Genomic DNA, 23,143 nt, shown 5'->3' on the forward strand with positions numbered 1-23,143 from the left:
AATTCATCAACATAAAAGTGACTCTGCAGGGTTTTTTTGTGAATGAATTTCCATCATTAACAGTCAGTACATAATGATTTTGAAGCCAATTTTAATCATACACTAAATTCTAAGGTAGATTAGTGACTACCTAAGAGAACTGGCATTGAGAAACTGTCAGGGTGTTATTTCTTAGTTATTATAAAAATCTCTTGGAAACAACCACTTAAACAGACAGATCATATGGCTGGACCATAGTATGTGAAAATGACAAAATGAAAGAGTGAAATTCTCCTTTGCTCTCAATGTTTACATCATGTTGCAATACAGATAAGACTAATTTTAATTAGAATAATCTATACAAAGTAATATTCAGCTCGGGTGAAACAAATGTTGCTGTGGCATTAATATTTCGTGCAATTCAGTGTGCCCAATTTAACCCAACAACCATCGTGGTAAGCATATAATTAAAATAGTGAAAGCCAATGTAAAGCTATTCAAGGCCTTAGAGAGGGTGAAGAAGAGATTTACTACAAATGGTACCAGCGATGAGGGACTTCAGTTATGTGGAGAGACTACAAAAGCAATGATTGTTCTCCTTAGCGCAGAGGTCAAGGGGAGATTTAATAGATGTGTTCAAAATTATGAAGGGTTTTGATAAGAGTAGATAGGGAGAAATTGTTTCCACTGGCAGGAGGGTTTAAACCAGAGGACACAGACTTAAGATAATTGGCAAAAGAACCAGAGGGGAGAATTTTTTTTGCAGTGAGTTGTTACAATCTGGAATGCACTGCCTGAAAGGGTAGTCAAAACATTTCAATACTAAATTTCAAAAGGGAATTAGATATATATTTGAAAATAAATATTTGCATGTCTATTGGGAAAGAGCAGGAGAAGTGGGATTAATTGGTAACTCTTCAAAGAGCCGACACAGGCTCGATGGGCTGAATGGACTTCTGTGCTATATGATTCTAACTTTAAAATCATGTACTCAACATGTGCTATAGCTGGCCAGTAGCTTTCAGAAGGTTAAAAAGACTGAATGACCATTAGCAAAGATAATGGAAATTAGCAGGGCAAGCTTGATATTTAAAAAAGCCATCTGAGCTTACTTCATCATCGAAAAATAACAAAGGGACAATAATGTAAAACAACTGTGCCTTTAATTAATGCTTTGGAGCAGCTTGAAATTAGCTGTAAATACTCTCAGTAGACAGAATAGTGCAGATGAATCAGAACAGCAGTGAGAAATATTTAAAATGGTGTTCAACAGGGTCTGGGAAAAATAAATTCCGCTTAAAAAAAAACAAGCTAAACACTAATGAGACACCATGGATGAATAAAGACATCAAGGAAAAATTGAGGGTAATGAAAGGGGCATACACTAAGTACATGGACAGCAGGGGAGAGCAGGACAAGAGAGAATAAGAGATTAGGAGAGAAGTCAAAAAACAAATAGAAAGGCAAAAAGGAACTATGAAATTAAATCAAGGAACATAAAAAAAAGTAAAATATTTTACAGGCACAAATAAAAAAAGGAAAGTCGGGATGGGAATAGGAATGGACAGGATAATATCACAGGCAGCGATAGAGAGATGGTAGAAATATTAAATAATTACTTTGCTTTAGTATTTACCAGGGAGTAGGGTTGCAAAGGGGTGGAAAGTTTCCGGTAAATTTCCGGAAATTTTCCACGGGAAGTTTAGCTTGGGAATTTTGCCCAAAAAAGCACATGCTAGCATAATATTGTTTTTTTTGTATTTTTCTTTTTTTTTTCCCCCCCACAGGTCCTCTCTTAAAATTACTAACAGAGATGGAATCTTAATTATTAAGGAATTTCTTAATCAATATATGTTTATCTTCTTACTTGGCTTGTTTTAATAATTACAAGTTTTGTGTGTGACTGTGAACAAATGTGTCCTGATTGGTCGGATGAGTGGATGAGCGATTAGCTCCCTCTATTTGTAATATTTGCATATCGAATTGTGATTGGCCTGCAGGCATCTGTAAGACTGCTATAATTTTTTTTTAAGATCCAGGTTAGGGGTCCTGAGGGAAGTCATTTTGTTTTCTGCTGATGTTGTGATGATGCAGTAAGTAAATCAGACTTTATACCAAATAAACCAGTTACTTGTTGAACTCTGTTGTCCTTCAATTTAAAATATACAAAATAATACACTATTGGTGATGTAGCGTCGTGTGTGTACAGGTCATGCTTCCATCACATGGAGCGTCAGCAAAAATGTACTCACCCTGTTGCAATCGTGCTGATCGACCGCAGTTCGACACAGAGATGAATGCCCTTTATTTCTCTGCATAGAACAATGCCACGTTTACCGTCGGATGTGTGGAAGCATTTTACCCCAGGCATTAAAGATGGAAAGACTGTGTACATGTGCAAACACTGTAGAAAGCCATATGTAAAGAATGCCACAAAGATGCAGCAGCATTTATCCAAATGCAACAACTTCACTCAAAGCTCACAGCAGTCAGCCCAGAGTTCCTCTGCTTCCATTCAAGATGATGGTTCTCATTCAGCATCAGGCTCCTTATCATCAGCAACTCCTGGCCCACTTGGAAGGTTCTTTGATACAATGGATAACCATAGCCAGAAGAATGCAGAGGAGTGCCTTGCTCGAGCTGTATATGCAACAGGCTCACCGCCATTGTGTACTGGAAGAGATTTTTCAATGTTATTCGCCCTGCATACTGTCCTCCCACCAGACATGCTTTGTCTACTTATTTGCTGGAGGCTGAGTATAACAGAGTCCAAGGAAAGCTCAAAGACACGAAGGACAACAGACACACAGGCACATACATTGCTGATGAGCTGAAAGCGGTCATCAACGATCTTGGATCACAAAAGGTCTTTGCAGTAGTTACTGACAATGCTGCGAATATGAAGGCTGCTTGGGCTCAAGTGGAGGAGGCCTACCCTCATATTACGTCTATTGGGTGCGCAGCTCATGGGCTTAACCTGCTCCTCAAGGACATCATGGGTTTGAGAACCATGGAAGCACTGTACAAGAGAGCCAAGCAAGTTGTTAAGTATGTCAGGGGAAAACAGGTAGTTGCAGCAACCTACAACTCCAAGCAAATGACAAAGAACAAGAACACCACACTGAAGCTGCCCAACAACACTAGATGGGGTGGTGTTGTCATAATGTACAACAGCCTTCTGGAGGGTAAGGAGTCGCTGCAAGAAATGGCAATATCCCACCATCAAGAAAATACTGCTGGATGATGTGTTTTGGGAGAGAGTGGTTAGCAGCCTTAAACTACTCTCACCAGTAGCATCTGCAATTGCTCAGATTGAAGGAGATGACGCTGTCTTGTCAGATGTTCTTAGGCTTTTTACTGATTTAAAAGAACAAATCAGCATTGCTCTACCCACATCCCTGCTGCTCAAAGCAGAGGAGAAGGCAATTGTTCAATTCATACAGACGCGTCAAGAATTTTGTGTCAAGCCGATTCATGCTGCAGCATACATGCTGGACCCAAAGCATGTTGGGAGACCAATACTTTCTGGAGAACAGATCAACAGCGCTTACAGTGTAATTTCTACCCTCTCACACCATCTCAATCTGGATGTGGGCAAAGTTCTGGGAAGTCTGGCAAAGTTCCCTACCAAGCAAGGTCTTTGGAATGGGGATGGGATATGGGAATCATGCAAGCATATCAGTGCACATACCTGGTGGAAGGGACTTTGTGCATCTGAGGCCCTGTCACCTATTGCATCGGTGATACTCCAAATCCCACCTTCATCAGCGGCCTCTGAACGAAACTGGTCACTTTTTGGGAATACGCATACAAAGGTGCGCAACAGGCTGACTAACAAGAGTGGAGAAACTGGTGGCTATCCGGGCGAACCTACAACTTATTGAGCCAGATACAGAAGTGTCCACCACACAGCTAGACACTGACACAGAGGAGGAAATGGACACGTCAGAGCCAGAGTCAGAGAATCAGGAGGAGCAATGAGGAGTAGAAGACTCATGAGTAGAAGACTCAAAGGGACAAAATAAGGACAAATTACAGGCTAAATAAGCTGACGCTCTTTTTATTTTATTTTAGATGGGTCTTTTTTGTGGGGGTTCAATAAAGTTCAAAATTATAACCTAAATAAAGTTTTGAAAGCCTGTTTTTATTTGTATGGAACAGTATGTCTATTTTGACGACAAAGATAATATAAGGGTCAGAGACAAAAACCATCAGTGTGCAAAAAAACTCAAAATTCCCATAAATTCCCCAAATTCCCATGGAAAGTTTCCTCTTTTAAAAATTCCCAGAATTTTGCAACCCTACCAGGGAGACAGAACAGGAGGACATGACATCGGATGAGGAGGTTAGAAATGAGATAACTGCATTTAAAATAGAAAGAGGAGAAATAGTAAATAAACTAATCAAACTCAGGATAAAACCCCTGGTCCGGACGGATTACATCCACGCATTTTAAAAGAATCTACGGAAGAGATAGCAGAAGCTTGACGACACATGTTTAATAATTTGTTAGAACAAGGTACAGTGCCAGAGGACTGGCGGATAGCTAACATATAATATCTATATTTAAGAAGGGAGATGGAACATGTCCAGGAAACAGTAGACCAGTCAGCTTAACATCGGTTGTAGGAAAAATAATGGAATCCCTACTAAAGGAGAAAATAGAAGAACATCTAGAAATCAAAAATAATAATGAATAGTCAGCATGGATTTCAAAAGGGAAAGTCTTGCTTGACCAACCTCATTGAATTTTTTGAAGAGGGAACAGAGAGAATAGACAAGGGTAATGCAGTAGATGTAATTTATCCAGATTTTTAAATGGCCTTCAATAAGGTACCAAATAGACTGATGAATAAGATCAGAGAATGCCGAGTCAGGGGACAAACAGCAGAATGGATAACTAGCTGGCTTCAACACAGAAACCAGAGAGCAGGGGTAAAGGGTAGCTTTCAGAGTGGCAGAAGATGGGAAGTGGTGTTCCACAAGGATCAGTGCTGGGACCACTGCTGTTCACAATTTATATTAACGATTTAGACTTTCCCACATTACAACAGTGACTCCACTTCAAAAGTACTTAATTGGCTGTAAAGCGCTTTGAGACGTCCGGTAGTCGTGAAAGACGCTATATAAATGCAAGTCGTCGTCTTCTTTGGAATCAATTTGCGGATGACACAAAATTGGGGGGGGGGGGGGGGATAGTCAATACTGAGGAGGACTGCAACAAATTACAAGGCATTAATAAACTTGAAGAATGGGTATATAATTGGCAAATGAAATTCAACACAGATAAATGTGAGGTATTACATGTTGGTAGGAAGAATAGGGAGGTCACTTATCACTTGGAGGGTACGAGTCTAGGTGGGGTAGAGGAACAAAGGGATCTAGAAGTACAAATATACAAATCACTAAAAGTTGCGACACGGGTTAGCAAGGCCATAAAAAAAGCAAATCAAACACTAGGGTTCATTTCTAGAGGAATAGAATTGAAAAGTAGGGAAGTTGTGCTAAACCTGTATCGAACCTTGGTTAGACCACACTTAAGAGTACTGCATACAATTCTGGTCGCCATATTATAAAAAGAATATAGAGGCACTGGAGAGGGTCCAAATTTTTTTTACAAGGATGATACAGAAAACTTTGGTTTATCCAGAGGTTAAAAGTCCAGAAAGCTCTATCTACCGGCAAAATTCAGGAGCCGTTTCCTATAAGCTTTTTTCCTTCTCATTGCTTTTTTTTCCCCCCAGTCAGGCTCTGCAAGGTCTGTAGCTCAGCAACAGCTTCAGCTAGAGACGCTTTTAAGCTGCAGCCGACTGTTTTGAAGCTGTTGCTAAGCAACAGGGTTTGTTGATTCACACGGAGCTGAAAATCTCCGTATGTTTCAACATGTCCGGCAGTTTTGATCTAACGGCAACAGCTCGGTCCCGTCGGTGCCGGATATCACAAAGTTTCCTGTACCAGAAATGCGGTATCAGCAAAGGATGAACAGGCTGGGTCTCTCTTCTCTTGAAAAGAGAAGGCTGAAGGGTGACCTAATAGAGGTCTTCAAAATTATGAAAGGTTTTGATAGAGTAAATACATAGAGTGTGTTTCCACTTGTGGGAAGAGCAAAATTAGATGCCATCAATATAAGATAGTCACCAAGAAATCAAATAGGGAATTCAGAAGGAAATTCTTCACCCACAGTTTTCTGTATCATCCTTGTAAAAAAATTTGGACCCTCTCCAGTGCCTCTATATTCGCTACTACAGGGAGTGGTTGAATAGTATTGATGCATTTAAGGGGAGGTGAGATAAGCATATGAGGGAGAAGGGAAGAGAGGGTTATGCTGATATAGAGTTAGATGAGGAAAGATGCGAGAAGGTTGAAGTGGAGCATCAACGCCAGCAATGACTGGTTGGGCCAAATGGCCTGTTTCTGTGCTGTATATCCTATGTAGAATCCAAATTTCAACTATAAAATTAGGAAATCATTTCCACTGTGACAATGACATCCGACTAAAGCACAATTTTATCAGCATATAACATTGACTGTTGATTCGTCCCGGTAAACTTATTTACAGCAACTGTTAATACTTTGGTGTGGGCGTCACCATGTAGTGATGATATACTGTACATATATATTAATGACTTGGATGGAAGAATATGAAATACATAGTTATATAGCACCTTGCACGAGCTCAGGACATCCCAAAGTGCTTTGGCCACTGTTGTAATGTGGGAAATGCGACAGCCAATTTGCGCACAGCAAGGTCCCATAAATAGCAATGCGATAATGACCAGATAATCTGTTGCAGTGATATTGGTTGAGGGATAAACAACAGCCAGAACACCACGGAGCACAACCCAACTCTTCTTTGAAGTAATGTCACGGGATCTTTTACATCCACCTTTAACGTCACATCCATAGGATAGCATCTCAGACAGTGCAGCACTCCCTCAGTACTGCACTGGAGTGTCAGCCGAGATTGTGCTGAAGTCTCTAGAGTGGGACTTGACCAACAACCTTCTGACTCAGAGGTGGGAATGCTGCCACTGATCCACAGCTGACACTTCAGAGTTGTATATCCAAGTTTGAAGATAACACTAAATTAGGAGGCTCAGGAAGTTGTGTGTATGGGGGGAGAAAGTTACAAAGACAGACTAAGTGAATGGGCAAAACAATGGCAGATAGAGTTCAATATGGTGAAGTGGGAGATTATCCACTTTCGATTGGAGAAAGACAAATCAGAATATTTTCTTAATGGGGAGAAACTCTGAGCTGTGGAGGAGCAATGGGATTTAGGTGTTCATGTACACAAATCAGTCACAGGTACAAAAGGTAATCAAAAATAGCTAATGCACAGTTAGCCTATATCTCAAGGGGATTGGAATTCAAAAGTGAGGAAGTGATGTTTCAGTTGTGCAGAGCCTTGGTTAGATCTCAACTGGAATATGGCATTCAGTTTTGTGCACCGAACTTCAGGAAAGATATATTGGCCTTGGAAGGGATACCCTTATTTAAAATGGGCAGTAGACAGAAGGCTGGAAACTATAGACCGGTTAGCCTAACATCTGTGGTAGGTAAAATTTTGGAGTCCATTATTAAGGAGACAGTAACAGGACATTTGGATAATCATAATTTAATAGGACAAAGTCAGCATGGTTTTATGAAGGGGAAGTCATGTTTGACAAATTTGCTGGAGTTCTTTGAGGAAGTAACATATAGGGTGGATAAAGGGGAACCAGTGGACGTAGTGTATTTAGACTTCCAAAAGGCATTTGACAAGCTGCCACACAAAAGATTATTGCTTAAGATAAAAAATCACGGGATTGAGGGTAATATTCTGGCATGGATAGAGGATTGGCTATCTAACAGAAGGCAGAGAGTTGGGATAAATGGTTCATTCTCAGACTGGCAATCAGTAACTAGTGCTGGGTCCCCAACTCTTTACAATCTATATTAACGATTTGGAGGAGGGGACCGAGTGTAACATATCAAAGTTTGCAGATGATACTAAGATGGGAGGGAAAGTAGTGAGTGAGGAGGACATAAAAAACCTGCAAGGGGACATTGACAGGCTAAGTAAGTGGGCAGAGATTTGGCAGATGGAATACAATACTGGAAAGTGTGAGGTTATGCACTTTGGCAGGGAAAATCGTAGAGCAAGTTATTATCTTAATGGCAAGAAACTGGAAAGTACTGAAGTACAAAGGGATCTGGGGGTCCTGGTGCACGAAACTCAAAAGGTTAGTATGCAGGTGCAGCAAGTGATTAAGAAGGCCAATGGAATGTTGGCTTTCATTGCTAGGGGGATAGAATATAAAAATAGGGAGGTATTGCTTCAGTTGTACAAGGTATTGGTGAGACCACACCTGGAATACTGCGTACAGTTTTGGTGTCCATACTTAAGAAAGGACATACTTGCTCTCGAGTCAGTACAAAGAAGGTTCACTCGGTTAATCCCGGGGATGAGGGGATGGACATATGAGGAGAGGTCGAGTAGATTGGGACTCTACTCATTGGAGTTCAGAAGAATGAGAGGCGATCTTATTGAAACATATAAGATTGTGAAGGGGTTGGATCGGGTGGATGCGGGGAAGATGTTCCCGATGATGGGTGAAACTAGAACTAGGGGGCATAGTCTTAGAATAAGGGGCTGCTCTTTCAAAACTGAGATGAGGAGGAACTACTTCACTCAGAGGGTGGTAGGTCCATGGAATATGCTGCCCCAAAAAGCTGTAGAAGCTACATCATTACATAAATTTAAAACAGAAATAGACAGTTTCCTAGAAGTAAAGGGAATTAAGGGTTACGGGGAGCGGGCAGGAATTTGGACATGAGTCTAGGTTCGGATCGGTCATGGCCCTGTGGGTAGCGGAGCGGGCCCAGGGGCCGTGTAGCCTGATCCTGCTCCTATTTCGTGTGTCTACTTCTGTTAGATTCAGGAGATGGTTCTGTGATAGTGGATTGGCGGTTAGGATCAGATCAGCCATGATCTTATTGAATGGCGGAGCAGGCTCGAGGGGCCGATTGGCCTACTCCTGCTCCTATTTCTTATGTTCTTATAGCAGATTAACCAGAATGATGCCAGGGCTTAAAGGGTTAAATTACGAGGGCAGGTTGCATAAACTTTGCTTGTATTTCCTCGAATTTAGAAGGTTGAGGGGTGATATAATTGAGGTGTTTAAGATGATTCGAGGATTTGATAAGGTAGATACAGAGAAACTATTTCCTCTGTTGGGGGAATCCAGAACAAGAGGGCATAACCTTAAAACTAGAGCTATGCCTTTCAGGTGTGAAATCGGGAAGTACATTTTCACACAAAGGGTAGTGGAAATCTGGAACTTGCGCCCCCTATAGACCGTGGATGCTGGGTCAACTGAAATTTTCAAGACTGAGATCAATATATTTTTGTTAGGTAAGGGTATCAAGGGATGTGGAGCAAAACAGTGTAAATGGATTTGAGTTAAAGATCAGCCATGATCTAACTGAATGGCAGAATAGGCTTGATGGACTGAATGGTCTACTCCTCTTTCTATGTGGAGTAGCCTTGAAGATGCCTGCCACAGCACCTCAGTTTAAAAAAAAATGAAGTTCAACTAAACTGCCTCCACCAGCTCCATTGTGCAGCAATGTCACCTAAATCAGATGCCAATTTTAAATCAGAATCCAAATGTGCGGCGTCATAAGAACTAGTCAAGAACATTGCCTTGAAATCACCCGAAGCAGCCATTCACTTTCATCTCCAATTCACCTCTCCTCTGATCCTATAATCAACACTGAAATACGGTTTCACATGCACCAGATGTTCTCAAATTGGTCATTCACAGTGAGCTGACTCGAGTAGGCTATTCAGCAAATACTGCCATCACAGCTGAGTCCACATTAGTTCCTCACTAAAATTCCATAGATATGCACTTCCAGTAGTGATCACTGGATATCAATCAGGAGTTAGAATCTTTACTGATTTTCCCCTCCCTCAGGCTCTTAGGACAACATGCATTCACTTTTCAGTATACAGTAACTTATATTTTTTATACATCAGGGTAGAAGCATCTCTATAAATTATTGTGCTGTTTTTCACTTTGGGAATTTTAAAGTTATGCTCACTGCTCTCTTCAATCCTTTATTCTACTTACACAGTTGAGACTTCATATTTCTAATTTTGCAATTTTTGAATTAATTTTGACATGCAATTTTAGATGTATCCACAGGTATTTTCAGCCATTATAACAGAAACTAACCACACTTGTAATCAATTTTGTTTCTCAGCAAATTCTCTGCCATTTTTCACTTCTTTTCTGAAAGCCAAAAAATCATTACTGGAGTGTGGCTCCAAGGGTGCCAGAAGACCTCGAATAATTCAGCCATTCTTCATCTGTAAGCCGAGACAATCACTATCAGGAAGCAACTTATTCATGGTGGGCTATCAGGGCCGAGCCTGATCATGCCACCCGACTTATACATATATGCATTTCCAGCAGGAGCAGGAACAGCACTGGCTTTTTCCCCTACCTAACTTGGAGATGCTAAGGCTAATTGTAATACTGTGCCACCACCCTGGCCAAGACCTGCTAAGTCAAGACAGGCCAGGGATCATACCCAGGTTCTTCCTGATATGAAATAACAGAAAATGCTGGAAATACTCAGCAGGCCAGGCAGCGTCCGTGGAGAGAGAAACAGAGTTAACGTTTCAGGTCTGGGACCCTTCATCAGAACTGGAAAAAGCTGGAGATGTAACAGATATTAAGCAGGTGCAGAGACGGGGGGGGGGGGGGGGGGGGGTGGTTAGGAGGGGAGGAAGAAATAGAAAGAACATCCTGTACTTTTGTAAGAGGCAGGAAAGATAAAATGTTGCAAATGGGAATGGCAAAAATCATACTGCATGAAAAATGGGGGCAGGGATAATTATCTGAAATTGTTGAACTCAATGTTGAGTCCGGTAGGCTGCAAAGTACCCAATCGAAAGATGAGGTGCTGTTCCTCGAGCTTACGTTGAGCTTCATTGGAACAATACAATAGCCCGAGGACAGAGATCAGAGTGGGAGTGAAGCGGTGAATTAAAGTGACAGGCGACCGGAAGCTCAGGGTCACCCGTACGGACTGAACGGAGGTGTTCCGCAAAGCGGTCGCCCAATCTGCGTTTGGTCTCCCCAATGTAGAGGAGACCGCATCGTGAGCAGCGAATACAGTATATTAAATTGCAAGAAGTACAAGTAAATCGCTGTTTCACCTGGAAGGGGTGTTTGGGGCCCTGGACAGTGGGAAGGGAGGAGGTAAAAGGGCATGTGTTGCATCTCCTGCGCTTGCACGGGAAGGTGCCAGGTGAAGGAGCAGGGCTGTTGGGAGTGATTGAGGAGTGGACCAGGGTGTCGTGGAGGGAGCGGTCCCTTCGGAATGCTGAAAGGGGAGGTGAGGGGAAGATGTGTTTGGTGGTGGGATCACGTTGGAGGTGGCGGAAGATAATCCGTTGAATGTGGAGGCTGGTGGGGTGAAAGGTGAGGACAAGGGGAACCCTATCGTGGTTCTGGGAGGGAGGGGCAGGGGTGAGAGCAGAGTTCAACAATTTCAGATAATTATCCCTGCCCCCATTTTTCATGCAGTATGATTTTTGCCATTCCCATTTGCAACATTTTATCTTTCCTGCCTCTTACAAAAGTACAGGATATTCTTTCTATTTCTTCCTCCCCTCCCAACACCCCCCCGCCCCCCCTGTCTCTGCACCTGCTTAATATCTGTTACATCGCCAGCTTTTTCCAGTTCTGATGAAGGGTCCCAGACCTGAAACGTTAACTCTGTTTCTCTCTCCACGGATGCTGCCTGGCCTGCTGAGTATTTCCAGCATTTTCTGTTGTTATTTCAGATTTCCAGCATCTGCAGTATTTTGCAATTATCTTCCTGATATGGTTCAGCTACTCACTGGTTAAACTTGCTGAGCCATTGGAGAAATCATTGAAATACTTCGACAAATGTTGTAAAAAGAGTTAAAATACTGTCAATTCTGTGGCACATACTCACCACTCCACCCCGCCCCGCTTCCCCCCCACCCCCCCTTTATTGCAACTAGCCATTACTAAGTCAGTTTTTTGTTTCTTGTCAACACTTTGACAGAGTATTTTCATGTTTCTTTTAAGTTAACACTCTACTTTTACTCTTCTCTCAAACAAAGATACAAATTACCACCCAGTGGTGCAGCAAAGCATTCTATACAGAAGCTACAACACGGAAACGGGCCATTACGCCTGCCAGTCAATGTTGGTGTTTACTCACTGTGCAAGCAAATAATCCTAATCAGATTTACACACCCTATTCATATCCCTTCTTCTATCTATCCAATCTAATCCTCAGTGTTGACATATTTGCTGCCTTTGCTACCAACACTGGAAGTGAATTCCACAAACCCATAATTCTCGGTGTAAAACAGTTCCTCCTACCCTCAATTCTAAATCTCTTACATTTACTCTTGTATCTATGGCCTGCAAATTTCTCTCCACGGATGTTGCCTGACCTGCTGAGTTTTTCCAGCATTTTCTGTTGTTATTTCGGATTTCCAACATCTGCAGTATTTTGCTATCCTACTTCTATCTACCCTGTGCTATCCTTTCATAATTTTAAACACTTCTGTCACAGTGCAGCGAAGGTTCACCAGACTGATTCCTGGGATGGCAGGGGAGATTGGGTCGACTAGGCCTGTATTCACTAGAGTTTAGATGAATGAGAGGGGATCTCATTGAAACGTATAAAATTCTGACAGGGCTAGACAGACTAGATGCAGGGAGGATGTTTCCCCTGGCTGGCGGGGTCTAGAGCCAGGGGTCACAGTCTCAGGATACGGGGTCGGACATTTAGGACTGAGGTGAGGAGAAATGTCTTCACTCAGAGGGTGGTGAACCTGTGGAATTCTCTGCCACAGAAGGCTGTGGAGGCCAAGTCACTGAATATATTTAAGAAGGAAATAGATAGATTTCTAGACACAAAAGGCATCAAGGATCAAGGGGTATGAGGAGAGAGCAGTGTTGAGATAGAGGATCAACTATGATCATATTGAATGGTGGAGCAGGCTCAAAGGGCTGAATGGCCTCCTCCTGCTCCTATTTTTCTATGTTTTCTATGTTTCTTTCCTCCTGCCCCTGAAAAAACCCACAATCACAATGGCTCAAGAACTCCAATGAAGCAAAGGTGATTCATAACACTGCTAAGCCAACAGATGGTTTCACCAGCGCTATATTTCTCCAATACGTCATACAGTTTAAATTTCCAGCCATCTCTAACTTACTAGAATAAAGATTTCAATATAAGACCCAACTCCCAGCAGCACTAAGGGCACCAGATGGATACTGCTAGATTCAAGAAACTAATCATGAAATCCAAGTTATTTAAATTACTTGGCACTCAGATATTTTATTTAGCTTGTATCAATAGAACTGTTAAAGGGAAGAAAATATAATGTTGGATCATTACCACTGGCAGAAAACAAATTGCATATTTATTGTATTAAAAATATGCTGCACACAGTCTGACTTGGCAGCATCCTTACACATAAAGGTCTAAAGGAGCAGGAGGAGATGAGGCAAGCATGTATTTATGCACGCAATATAACAAATTATTACACACTAACCACACAATTAAATTACTGACAGCAGCAAAATTTGTGACTCCACCAAGTATTATGCAATAATGATTCAAAATGCATTAACAACAGAAAAATGAATTTACAGTCCATGTAAACATGTATAAAACCGCTTAAGTTAAAGACTTATTTTGCTAAAGTTCACTCATATGTCTAGAACAAAAGCTAAAATACTCAAGAGTAAAAAGTTTGCAATCTGGGTTTTCTTCACATACCACATGCAATGATCCAAAGCAAATGCAACCAGATGTTTTCAGGGTTCCCGTTACTAACATCCCATCACATAACCTCTCCCCTCCCATAAGCTATAAAGCAACTCCTTGCCAGGTATCCAGTTTGTTCCCCCAACAACTAGACCAGTTTAGCACATTTACTAAACAGAATACTTATCTTTAAAATGTATATTTATTAACCGGTTCCAGAAAAGGCATTACAGGTAGACTATCCTTTATCCGAAAACCTCGGGACCAGCCGAGTTTCGGATAAAGGAGAATTTCGGAAGGTGGGTCGGCGGGGGGTCGTGCGCACGACTTACGCTCAGCGTAAGTCAGTCGGGGTTGTCGGGGCTGGCGGGGTCCGCGGGGGGGGTCGGCGGTTGTCGGGGCCGGCGGGGTCCGCGGTTGTCGGGGCTGGCGGGGTCCGCGGTTGTCGGGGCTGGCGGGGTCCGCTGGCGGGGTCGGCGGTTGTCGGGGCCGCGGGGGGGTCGGCGGCTGGCGGGGTCGGCGGTTGTCGGGGCTGGCGGGGTCCGCGGGGGGGGGGGTCGGCGGTTGTCGGGGCCGGCGGGGGGGTCGGCGGTTGTCGGGGCTGGCGGGGTCGGCGGTTGTCGGGGTCGGCGGCTGGCGGTTGTCGGGGCGGTCGGCGGGGGGTCATGCGCACGACTTACCCTTTATCCGAACTTCCGCAACCGGAACCCTCTAAAAACCGAAGGTTTTTTCGTTCAGCGTAAGTCGTACGCACGACTTACGCTGAACGAAAAAACCTTCGGTTTTTAGAGGGTTTCGGTTTTCGGAAGTCTGGATAAAGGGTAGTCTACCTGTACATCATATTTACAGTTATTAAATCTAAAATTCTGACTGGGCACAGCAGTGCAGCAATTATCGCACTGAATCAGCAACGTAGAAGTCATATGTTCAATTCCCATCATAGCAAATTGTTAAGATTAGTTCAATAAATCTGGTAATTAATGGGCTGGCACCTGAAAATTGAGAGCTGTAATAAAAACCCAACTGATTCAGTGAAGAGAATCTGCCTGGTGACTCCACAGAACCCCCAATCACATACAGGTCGACACTTAATGCCCTCCCGATAGACAATAAATATTGCCTTGCCAGCGTTGCTCACATCCCAAGAGCAAATAAAACTTTTTTTTTAATCCATTCATGGGATGTAGACGCCGCTGGCAACGTCAGCATTTATTGCCCATCCCTAACTACCCTTGAGAAGGTGGTGGTGAGCCACCTACTTGAACCACCGCTGTTCATGTGGTGAAGGTACTCCCATAGTGCTGTTAGGGAGGGAGTTCCAGGATTTTGACCCAGTGACGATGAAGGAACAGCAATATATTTTCAAGTCAGGATGGTGTGTGACTTGGAAGTGGTGGTGTTCCCGTGCACCTGCTGCCCTCGCCTTTCTAGGTGGTAGAGGTCGCGGGTTTGGGAGGTGATTTCGAAGAAGCCTTGGCAAGTTTCTGCATCTTGTAGATGGTACACACTGCAGACATGGTGCGCCGGTGGTGGAGGGAGTGAATGTCTAAGGTGGTGGATGGGGTGCCAATCAAGCGGACTGCTTTGTCCTGGATGGTGTCAAGCTTCTTGAGTGTTGTTGGAGCTGCACTCATCCAGGCAAGTGGAGAGTATTCCATCACACTCCTTACTTGTGATTGTTGATGGTGGAAAGGCTTTGGGGAGTCACGTGGTGAGTCACTCACCACAGAATACCCAGCCTCTGACCTGCTCTTGTAGCCACAGTATTTATGTGGCTGGTCCAGTTAAGTTTCTGGTCAATGGTGACCCCCTAGGATGTTGATGTTGGGGGATTCGGCAATGGTAATGCCGTTGAATGTCAAGGGGAGATGGTTAGAATTTCTCGTCTTGGAGGTGGTCATTGCCTGGCACTTGTGTGGCTCGAATATTACTTCATAACCGTGTACACTTTTACATGTGTCTGATCTACAACATATGCCATAAACCTTGCCGTCTTGAGCTATCCTTCTTCCCCTCCCATGTGCCTTCCCTAAAATTGGATTGCTCTTCAACAATCATATATTTTGTTGCCACTATTGCATTAGTACAGATAATGCATAAATAACATTTTAGCAGTGTTCAATAGTTTTCTAATTTTAAATAACTACAGATTAAAGTCTATCTAGAGGAAGCATTGCAATACCTGTCGTATTAACTGCAGCAAAGTTCATGGGACTAAAGAGTAACTTAAAAGTTATTGGGAATTTAAGTTATGAAGAAAGCTTCAGGTATTTGCTCAACTTTATTCTGGAAAAGGGGAGGCTTTGAGGTGGCCAACTTTCCAAGTTGTCGAAGGAAAAGTCATCCAGACTAATTGTTTACTAAAGGAAAGGATTCAAATACCAGGCAGTACAAGTTAAAAAATTAAGAAATTAGGAGTAAGGGGAGAATCTTTTCACTCAATGGACAACAGAGTTTTAAAGGAAGCCCACTGAAGTAGAAAATATAAATAATTTTATGGATCAATTACTTTCTGGAGAAAAAGGATTAGGAAATCTGATGAGATGTCAAGTAAGTGGGGCTGATCTATATAAAAATTAAATGAACTGGTTGATCACAATGGCCTTTCCTGTTCTTAAAAATTCTCATGCAATTGGATTGAACAAACACTAGTTCCAATACTGATACTCAGCATCTACTCAAGGAGGAAAACAAATATATGAGGAAAGAATTTTATTTATATTTATTCTTCTGGATGTTGGGAGTCACTGGCAAGGCCAGCATTTAATGCCCATCCCTAGTTGCCTTTGAGAAGGTGCCTTTTTCTTGAACTGTTGCAGTCCATGTGGTGAAGGTACTCCCACAATGCTGTTAAGTAGGGAGTTCTAGGAGTTTGATCCAGCGACAATGAAAAAACAGCGATATATGTCCAAGTCAGGATGGTGCATCTTGGAGTGAAACTTGGAGACTTGGTGTTCTAGGTGGTGGAGGTTGCGGGTTTGAGAGGTGACGCCGAAGAAGCCATGGTGAGTTGTTGCAGTGCTTCCAGTAGCTAGAACATACTGTAACCACGGTACACTGATGGTGGAGGGAGTGGATATTTAAACTAGTGGCTAGTTAAACTAGTGGATGGGGAATAGACAGCTACTCGGCACTGGAATGACGGCAGCTGCCACAAGGGACTGGAAAAAGACAGAGGCATTGGGCAGCGAGGGAGGGTGAATGAGGGAGAAAGTATGGACTCTCAGGGAAAATGGGAATCTCAAGAGACAGTAGGAGGCAGCAAGGAAGGGGTAAAGCACAAGTCTACAGTGGGGCAAAGGCAGCACGAAGAGAAAACTGAGGGGTGGGGGGGGGGGGGGGAGGGGGCGTGCAATGAAACTACGGAAAAAGAATTTTTCCCTTCCCGCCACAAAAACATTTCCAAGTCTATAGTATTTTCCTACTATGGAAATCTCTGCTTTATTGCAGCAATGAATGAATTTTAAAGAAAGCTCTTGAACAAGGGACAAGCAGGGAGCTACAGGTCCCATTTTAAACAGCAAATCAGGTGGCGCTGTCACATTTTGAAATGTTTACCTATTTGGCCTGGAAGGCATTCCAGTTAGTCAAGATGTTAATTAAGACCTTTAGCTGGGGTATGAGACAAAGTAGCCATCAGAATAGTGTAGTCTCTCAGCCGCATTTTGTTTGAGACAACTGGGGTGGTGTAGCGCATTCCAGCGGGGTTTGCACCTATAATGTTTGATTGCTTTCCATTCAGAAGCACCAACGGGGGTCTTAGCAAATCAGGCAATACTGTTGCCAAGGCGACCCTAACCTGAAGGGGCAGGAGCAGAGGTTTCTCTTTCAATGTGGTAGCTTTGATTGGCAGCTCCGCGAGCCAATCTTCAATGCAGACGTGGTGGAGGGTCCTGTCACCGAAAGACAGACTGCAGGTTTGAGTCTGAAAACGTCAGAAGCAGAGGGGTCTCATTTCCTAAAGATAGTGCCAATAAATTCAGAGATGCTGACTTGTAAAGAGAGGTCGGCCTATACCTAAAGGAAAACAGCATTCTGTGCATTCATATATTACAAGTAAAATAAGCCAGTTTGTTGCTTTACAGTTGGCCTCATCGCACTGAAGGCCTCCAAATAGTGAGAGGGAGGTAGAGGAGCAAATCTGCAAGGAAATCGCAGAGATATGCAAGAGCTATAGAGTGGTGATATTGGGGGACTTTAATTACCCAAATATCAATTGGGATAACACTCGGGTAAAGGGAAAGGAGGGGGGAGGAATTTCTGAAATGTGTTCAGGAGAAATTCCTTGACCAGTATCTTCTTGGCCCAACTAGGAAAGAGGTTTTGCTGGATCTGGTGCTGGGGAATGAGATGGGCCAGGTCGACCAAGAGTCTGTGGGAGAACACTTGGGTATGAATGATCATCGTATCGTAAGATTTAGATTAGCAATGGAGAGGAGCAAGGAACAATCTAGAGTGGAACTTCTAAACTGGAATAGGGCTAACTTCAATGGGATGTGAAAGAATCTAGCCAGGGTAAAATGGAACCAAAGACTGACAGGAAAAACTGTAACAGAACAATGGGTGATCTTTAAGGAGGAGATGTTCCAAGTACAGGCTAGGTACATTCCAATAAGAGGGAAGGGTAAGGGGACCAAAGCAAGGGCTCCTTGGATGACAAGGGAGATAGAGAAGATGATGAAACAAAAAAACATCTATGATTCATGTCAGGTGAATTCTTCAAGGGAGAATCAGACCAAATACAATAAGTTGAGAGGGGGTGTGAAGATGAAAATAAGATTGGCAAAGAGAGAATATGAGAGTAGAATGGCGGTTAACATAAAAGGGAACCCAAAAATCTTCGACAGGCATGTAAACAGTAAGCGGGTAGTAAGAGGCGGGGTGGGGCCTATTAGGGACAAAGAAGGTGATATATGCTTAGAGGTGCAGGGCAAGGCTAGAATACTCAATGAGTACTGTGTATCGGTATTTACTAAGGAGGTGGATGCGGACAAATAATCGGTAAAAGTAGAAAAGGTAGAAGCAATGGAAGGGGTGAAAACTGATAAGACAGGATGTACTAGAAAGGCTGGGTATGCTTAGAGTGGATAAGTCGCCTGGTCCAGATAGCTTGCATCCCAGGTTGCAAAGGGAATTGGGGAGGGGAATATAGCGGAAGGGCTTGCCGTAATTTTCCAATCTTCCCTAGATGCGGGGGTGGTGCCTGAGGATTAGAAAGTGGCAAGTGTGACACCATTGTTCAAGAAAGGGTGTGAGGACAATCCTAGTAACTATAGGCTGGTCAGTTTAACATCAGTGGTGGGTAAAGTTTTAGAAACAATAATCAAGGAAAAAAATGAACATTCACTTGGAGAGGTTTAAGCTAATTAAGGAGAGCCAACACGGATTTGTAAAAGGCAGATCGTGTTTGACGAATCGAATTGAATTTTTTGATGAAGTAACAGGGAGGATTGATGAAGGGAATGCAATGGATGTTGTCTGCATGGATTTTCAGAAGGCGTTCGAAAGTACCACATAGAAAGTTGAATAACAAAATTGAGGCTCATGGAATAGGTGGGTCAGTGGCAGCTTGGATAAGGAATTGGCTTAAGGACAGAAAACAGCGAGTTGTGGTAAATGGCTGGAGGATGGTAGACAGTGGTGTTCCCCAAGGGTCAGTGCTGGGGCCACTGCTTTATATATAAATGTGACCTGGATATTGGAATACAGAGTAGAATTTCTAAATTTGTCGATGACACCAAACTTGCGGGTGTGGCAAACAGTGGGAATGATACTAATCGACTGCAACAGGACATAGAAATGCAAGCAGAATGGGCAGACAAGTGGCAGATGGAATTTAATAGAGAGAAGTGTGAGGTGATGCATTTTGGCAGAAGGAACAGGGAGAGGCAATATACACTTAATGGCACAGTTTTAAAGAGTGTGCAGGAACAGGGGGACCTGGGAGTTAATGTGCATAGGTCCCTGAAGGTGGCGGGACATATTGAGAGAGTGGTTAGCAAAGCATATGGGATCTTGGGCTTCATAAATAGAGGTACTGAGTACAAAAATAGAGAAGTTATGCTGAACCTTTATAAAGCGCTGGTTAGGCCACAACTGGAGTATTGCGTCCAGTTCTGGTTACCACACTTTAGGAAGGATGTGAAGGCACTTGAGAGGGTGCAGAGGAGATTTACCAGAATGGTTCCGGGGATGGGGGATCTTAGCTACAAGGACAGGTTGGAGAAGCTGGATTTGTTTTCAGTAGAGCAAAGGAGGTTGAGGGGTGATTTGATAGAGGTGTACAAGATTATGGCGGGTTTGGATAGGCTTGACGGGGAAAGGCTGTTCCCATTAGTTGACGGTACAAGGACTAGGGGACACAGATTTAAGGTTTTCAGCAAGAGATACAGGGGGGATGTGAGGGAAAACTTTTTTAAGCAGCGAGTGGTGAGGACCTAGAATTCGGTGTCGACGGAAGTGGTGGAAGTGGAGACACTCAATGTTTTCAAGGGGAGACTGGATAGGCACTTGAGGGAAATAAACTTGCAGGGCTACGGGGATAGAGCGGGGAAATGGGACTGACTGGATTGTTCTACAGAGAGCCGGCACAGACTCGATGGGCCGAATGGCCTCCTTCTGTGCCGTTATGACTCTAAAGGGCTTTTCAGTCAACCTCCCAAAATATAGTAGAAACGCATGCGGTGACACCTGCAAGATTACAGCCTCCAGTATGCACAATTGTTGGGGTTACAGGGATAGGGTGGGATATGTGTTGGTGTAAGGGTTACGGGGATCGGGTGGGATATGTGTCAGTGCAGGCTCGATGGGCCGAAATGGCCTCTATCTGCACTGTGGGGTTCCTGTGATTCTGTGAATTGTTATAGCTCCTGAGTCACACAAACATCTAACTAGATATTGGGCAGTAAAGGCATACTCCTGATCATCGCTAACACTTATACCAAGTCTGAGAATATCTGACACAGACTCAAACTATCTAACAGTGGGTGTATCCCTTTAATGCCACAAGAGTCCAATTGTCCAACTATAGAGAGCATCCTGACAAACTGTATCACAGTATGGTATGGCAGCTGTAGCTACTATGACCGGAAAGCCCTGCAGCGGGTAGTCAAAACTGCCCAACGCATTACCGGCACCCGGCTACCGACCATAGAGCACATATACCAGAAACGCTGTCTACGGAGGTCACGGTCCATCATCAAAGACCCTACCCACCCCAGCCACAGTCTGTTCGCCCTCCTGCCATCCGGGAGACGCTACAGATGCATTCGCACCCGTACGACCAGATTTAGGAACAGCTTCTTTCCCAGGGCTGTCATCCTCCTGAACTCCACAAATAAACTCTAAAGCCTGCACATCTGCCGATGCACTTTATTATGGTTATATTTATGTTAATATACTACAAGCCGAATGTATGTTGAATGTTTAAATGTCTTAATCCAAATGTACACTCTCGGGAGCCGCAAGCCTCCATTTCATTCTACTGCACTTGTGCACTAACAATGACAATAAAAGTTGATTTGATTTGATTTGATTTGTTGTTAAACAAACAGATCCTCAGGTCAATCACAGTATAATTATTGTTTGGTCAAGGAACTTTGCAGATTGGAATGTGCATGTCAATTTCAGACTGCGTATCGGAAGCTTCCAGCATATTAAGATGCACACCAGATGTACCCTTTTTATTATTGAAGTTCTTGAGTTCGTAATAGTCATACCCCGTTTATTGAAATTAACAGTTAACACAACGGCCAGGAATTTGTGGTCGGTATGATGGCAAACTGTAAGCGTTCGCCATCATTCAGCCTTTGAAACTGACCACAACTTCGGGATTTGGCGCATGCGGAAATCCCCAAGTTGCAGTCAGTCACTGATGGCTCCGAATCAGGCTGCACTGTGCCCCACCTCTCCTTCCAGAGCCGGCAATCTGTGTAATCAGCCAAATCATTGAAACTGATGAAAAAGTCAGCTCTTCCGCAGTAATTACGCTGTTAAATTATCCACAAAAAGTTAGACCCAAAGGGATTAGGTGTAACTGGGGTTTTAACAGCATATTGACTGCTAAACAAATGTTAAGGGCCTGGAAAACTCATTTTAATATTGTGCAGTGTGAAATTTGTCCATTTTAATAAAAATGAAAATTAAAGAAACTTTTCACAAAAAATTGAGTTAAAAAAAAAATTTGTCCATCATCACTTCAGGTTTGCCTTTTCCCCATGAGAGCCCCAATCTTTCTTTGGCTCTCTCTATTTTAAAAAGTTAGAATTTTAAGCGCTTACTTGCGTCCTTGAAGCCAGTTGACGTCACAGCAGTTCGAACAAGGGAATCCCCGCCCAAGTCCGTTGAATTGAATTGAAGGTTGAAAAACCCGAAATTCTCGACATAGGGATTGAGAGATCCTTGTGAGGAGCGTACTTAGGGGCCAGCAATGAACACCTTCACTTTACTGCTGACCGCAAATTCCGGGCCAACGATGCGAACACCTACTATTCTTACTTCCTCCAAAGATGGCACGGCAAGCTCTAAAACCAGTATTACAAAAACACCTATTTTTACTTGCTCCAGTGGTGGTACTGTAACCTCTGAGCCTGTTACAACAACAACTAAATAAAACACCACTTCCTCTAACCAACCATGACAAGGCCATTGGAGGTTCATGAGCAAAAAGATACTTATGCAGCTCGTGAGTTATCTAGTTACCCTTTTGGAATAAATGTTACATTTAACAGCTACCATTAAATTAGAAAAATAGTTGAAAATTTTCTCTAATATATACTTACTGCATTTCTTTGAACAATGTTCAGCATTACTCTAGAATTAAAATGTTTAACCTTGTAAAGTACTCGTACCTGTATTGAAGTCGAGTTTGGACATCTGCAGAGCATATGCCTCACAGTCTTTCTTGCTGAAGCTAAAGATGATAACAGGCTGAAAATTCCTTTCCATAATCATCTTTACAATCTTGAATACGTTTGATGGTCCTACAAGTCAGAATAACAGCATTTTACGAAAACTTAACATGCATCAATATGGTTAATAAGACTAAGATGCACTAAAATAAGTCAACCCCACCTTTTGGTGGGGAGATGGGGGATCAAATTTTCAAACTGTTCGAAAGTAAATAAGCTCCAATTTCTAACAGTCACCGAGTTTAAAATATGCATCTAAGCAACACAAGTACAGTATAACTAATGTTACAATTATAGTTTGTGAGTTCAGAGCAAAACACACAATACCACATTTTCTAACAAAGTATAAACCATCAACAGAAAGGAACAGGTTTTTCCATAAACTCGGAAACACAATTTCATTATTAATGGAGAATGATGTTTTCTTCCACAGTAATTTGGAC

General features: G+C 42.9%; 1 protein-coding gene across 1 annotated transcript in view; it reads right to left on the reverse strand.

Moving 5' to 3' along the window:
* mtrex (Mtr4 exosome RNA helicase) overlaps positions 1-23,143 on the reverse strand; it is a 233,156-nt gene that overhangs the window by 159,403 nt on the left and 50,610 nt on the right. Inside the window, exon 11 of the mRNA XM_085971986.1 lies at positions 22,641-22,772. Coding sequence (XP_085828112.1) covers positions 22,641-22,772 — 132 coding nt within the window. The remainder of the gene's footprint in view (positions 1-22,640; positions 22,773-23,143) is intronic.

The sequence above is a fragment of the Somniosus microcephalus genome, chromosome 2 (genome assembly GCF_052327205.1).
Source record: "Somniosus microcephalus isolate GS21.2 chromosome 2, FLI_Smic_1.0, whole genome shotgun sequence".
NCBI classification, from domain to species: Eukaryota; Metazoa; Chordata; class Chondrichthyes; order Squaliformes; family Somniosidae; genus Somniosus; species Somniosus microcephalus.